This window comes from Solanum tuberosum, unplaced genomic scaffold (genome assembly GCF_000226075.1).
Source record: "Solanum tuberosum cultivar DM 1-3 516 R44 unplaced genomic scaffold, SolTub_3.0 scf00012, whole genome shotgun sequence".
NCBI lineage: Eukaryota > Viridiplantae > Streptophyta > Magnoliopsida > Solanales > Solanaceae > Solanum > Solanum tuberosum.
Window position 1 is genome coordinate 78,202 of NW_006238937.1, and position 4,264 is coordinate 82,465.

General features: G+C 31.9%; 1 protein-coding gene across 1 annotated transcript; it reads left to right on the forward strand.

The window, feature by feature from the left end:
* The first annotated feature begins 3,127 nt into the window (after positions 1-3,127).
* On the forward strand, positions 3,128-4,264 carry LOC102592166 (LOB domain-containing protein 37). Its single transcript, XM_006339753.2, has 2 exons — positions 3,128-3,490; positions 3,568-4,264. The coding sequence occupies exons 1-2, from the start codon at positions 3,307-3,309 to the stop codon at positions 4,020-4,022; spliced, it is 639 nt and encodes a 212-aa protein (XP_006339815.1). The 5' UTR covers positions 3,128-3,306; the 3' UTR covers positions 4,023-4,264.

Here is a 4,264-nt window from a genome sequence, read left to right on the forward strand (position 1 = left end):
AAATTTAACTTTTTCAACAAGTTGCAACAGTGTTCATCAACTACGCATGTCCAGCAATTCCAAAAATAGGTGACTCCTTCTTTCTAATCAGCTGGGAGATTTGCGATTGCGAAATCGACTCTCTGATATGCTTGATGTCAATTTGCACTATATCCTTTTCCATCCAAGGAGAATTAACTTATATACACTCACCCAACTGCTTAAACTAAAAATAGTTAGTGGGTGTGAAATATGTGTAGTATCGATTAGAAATAGTAAAACATGAATCCGGCCAGCTATTATTGTAAAGATCCCAATTAAAAAGAAACAAGATTGTAGGTTACACAGACTTCCTTAATTACTAACATAGAAACAATAAGACATTTAATTAACTTGCTATATATATAACCTTAAAATTAACCCGGTTTCTGAAAAAAAATGTCCATAAAGAGAGTATCTCTGAGAAACCCAAAGATAGAGGTGATGAAAAAGGGATGGGCCGAGGCTGCAGCATATGTGAACCATGTGATAATGTTTTGTTAAAAATTGTACAGTCAAGCATATTTGTATTTGTGATTATCAACATCTATGTATACAGAGAAATTTCAGCAATGTCCCCTCAGAATTCTTTTTATAAAATAGGAGAATTAATCTAAATAGTCATCCATCCAACTGATTAAACTAAAAATAGTTGATAGATGTATAATTTGTGTATGATAGTAAATAATGAATGTATAATTTAAGTATACCAACTAGAAAAGTAACAATTTTATTCGTGTAAAGATTCTTAAAAAACAAGAAGATCCGCTATTTAAATTTGATTAGATTGTTAGGTGCTGTTTTCATACCACAGCCTTTTTTCTCATTGATTCTTAAATCTTTTGCTTTTCTCATAACAAATCGCGTCAGCGTCCAAGTTATTATAACTCAAAACATTATGATAAAGCAAGCTAACATATCTTCTTTTCAAAATCTAGTATTCTATCTTTCAAGAAACTAAAGCCGTCTATAGATATCATAGAAAATTTTAACTCTTTTTTAGATTATATATTTCACATTTTAAAGAGTGTTATTCGTACGATATATCCTTTGAATAATACAAAGACTAAAGTGAAAAATAAATGTGCTATTTTTAGTTAATCAGAATCATTTTGCGTCCACTTAAGATTTTTCTCTGTTGCAACTCCCTTCTTTGCACCATTATATTGTTACCTCAAAATTGAAAATACATGTCTAAGTCAATACAATCGCAAAGACGTATATATAGTAAGGTATGTATTGAGAAACTAGATAGTTTTCTTCCCTATGATTTTCTAATAATGTTATTTACTATTAAATTTTTTCATTAGATAATTACCCAGGTTTCCTTTTTGTTTCCTACTCAACACATTTTATTCGAGTTAGACAAAAACCATGCAAACTTCTCCCAACCTAATCATCAAAAAGATGATATCACCTATTTGGCTACACTTTTTTTCTTCTTACAATTAATTAAGGGGAGCCTAGTGAAATCATTTCATCAGCAGACGAAATTAACCTTATCCACTCGTTTGCATAAAATGAGTACTTCCCTCTGTCCCAACATTCTTTTAGTCCATTTCAAACAAAATATCATTTTCTACCATTCAAAAACAATTTAACTTTAAAATATCTCATTTATCCATGATAAAATTATTTTCAACCATACAAATTGTCTTTTAGACTATAAATTTCAAAAGTTCCCATTTTAGAGGGTATTTGGATTGGCTGAAAAGTTGATCAAACCTATTTTTAAGTCAATTTTTTACTTCTAAAAGTGCTTGTCAAATATACTAGATAACTTAAAATAAGTTAGAAAGTGTTTGTCAAGGTCAAAATGACTTAAAATAAATCAAAAACCTAAAATAGGTCTCCTCTTACTTATTATTTTTTGAGTTAAAAATTATTTCAGTTTGATTTTTTATTTTTGACTTAAAAACTATTTTTTTAAAATCAATTCAAACGGACCCTTATACTTTAGTCTTTGATACACTATTACAAAAATAGTCTTTTGATTGTCCCCACCATCCCCATGGTGTGTGTCCTCAGTGGGTCAAATGAATTCTCATTAACCTTTGGCCACTTGCTTATCTATTTGGTTCTTTTTTTTTCTTTCTTTTTGTGATTGAAGGGGAATTGTCCCTACAACCTATGATTCATCGACATGTTCATTTGCTAAAAATATATAGAAATTGGTTGCATACCAATAGTATAATTGAGTACTCTTATGGAAAAATTAAAATAATGAAAGCGATAGGTTATCATATCAACATCCCCAAAAGCAGTGATATAAGAAAAAAGGAAAAGAAAAAAAAATTAAAAAATCCAACGGTTGATAGACAGCCATCCGCGGAGACCCGGAGCCGCTTTCGCCCCCCAATACTTTTGGAATCTAACACAACCACACAAACCCAAACTTGACTCTAGTTAACTTTAGTCTGAAAAAAATTTAAAGTAGTTCATTTAAAAGAAAAATATTAAGCAAGATAATGTAATTTTCTTGTATTATTGGTGTGAGTTAATATGTTATTAGCAAGTTGTACTTCGTAGTTATTAGATACAATTATTATGGCAAGCTACTTATATTATCTCCTATAAATGTGACCTAATAATATAAGTATTCTTTAAATTAATGTTCCCCGTTTGAAGCAGATAAATAAAAATAATTTATCTTATATTTAAGATTACAAAAGTCACATGCTGAGAATGCAGCTTATGTTTTAACGATGCTTACCTAAGATATATATTATTTGAATGGCTATAATTTTTTTTATACTGGCAATATATAACATTTAAATTTCAATCATTTAGATGTTTAAGTTCTAAGCATTAATAGTGCAAAACAAATTTGAATTAAGTTTTATACATTGTTAATATGTGTTTTACATTATTGGCTCATTCAAAAATAAAATAAAATTAGTAACCCCCTTAAAATGTGGGATTTTTAATGTAAAAAAGAAGACAAATATTGTACTTGTTAGTACAACATATAATGATATAAATTAAGTGGTTTTTTTCAGGAGACTCAAAAATATAAATACGATAGGTTATATTAATGATGTAAAAAATGTCGAAGTAAAGTCTTTATTTAAAAGTCACTCCATGATTAAGAAATTTGAAATTAAGAAAGAAAAAACTTGAAGCCGACTGTTTCTCTCTCAACCTCATTGTTTATATATAGGCACATTTCATTCTCTTTCCCCTTGCCTATTACTACTATCCAAGTTTCTATTTCTTGCTGCAAAAGTATATTGCTATCCTTTTGATCTTTCTTCATGCTCCGGTAATCATTAAATACAAAACGGAAAAATGAGTTGTAATGGTTGTCGAGTCCTTCGAAAAGGATGCAGTGATAACTGTATTCTGAGACCTTGTTTGCAATGGATCGAAACACCTGAAGCACAAGGACACGCTACTGTATTTGTAGCTAAGTTTTTTGGCCGTGCTGGACTTATGTCTTTCATTTCCGCCGTTCCAGAAAACCAACGGCCTGGTATAGTCTCTTGTTGATTAATTTGTTCAATTTTTTTTTGGTTTATGAACTGATGATTTTTGTGTATTTGCTTGCAGCTTTGTTTCAGTCCTTGTTATACGAAGCTGCTGGGAGAACAGTAAACCCAGTGAACGGCGCTGTAGGTTTATTATGGACGGGAAATTGGCACGTCTGTCAAGCGGCGGTGGAAACCGTCCTCCGCGGCGGCGCGTTAAGGCCGATCTCCGAATTTCTCGGCGCGTCGGTAGAGATTGATGAGGTGTCTGATTGCACCGATGTATTTAAGCTTCAGGATCCAAGGAAGATGCAAAAACGACGTCGTTTCCCCGAGGAAACTTCAATGTTGGCGGATCTCGATCTCAGTTTAACACCAGGTTTTAATCAGAAAGTGTATAATAGCCACCCTTTGCCGGAGAATCATCGGCGACCTGGAACACCGTCGATGAATTCAGAAGAATCTGGAACAACTACTTGTTTTGAGAGTACTGCTGTCATTGGAGAAGAACCCAAATTACTCAGCTTGTTCAATTAGTTTGTACTAATATTTTCCTTTTTCTTTTTACTATGGGGAAGGGTTTTGTAAATCATTGGCACTGGATTTCCCTCCTTTCAAACTTGTTTATTAGGAACAGTAGAAAGGAGGGGAAAGTGAAAGTTTGTCCGATGATTCCTTCCTCCTTTTGTTATTTTCTCCTTTTTGTTTTTGTTCTCATGTTCCATAACGACTCTTATGAATGTTGGACATTGAATAAACTGATTGTTAATCTTCCTTTA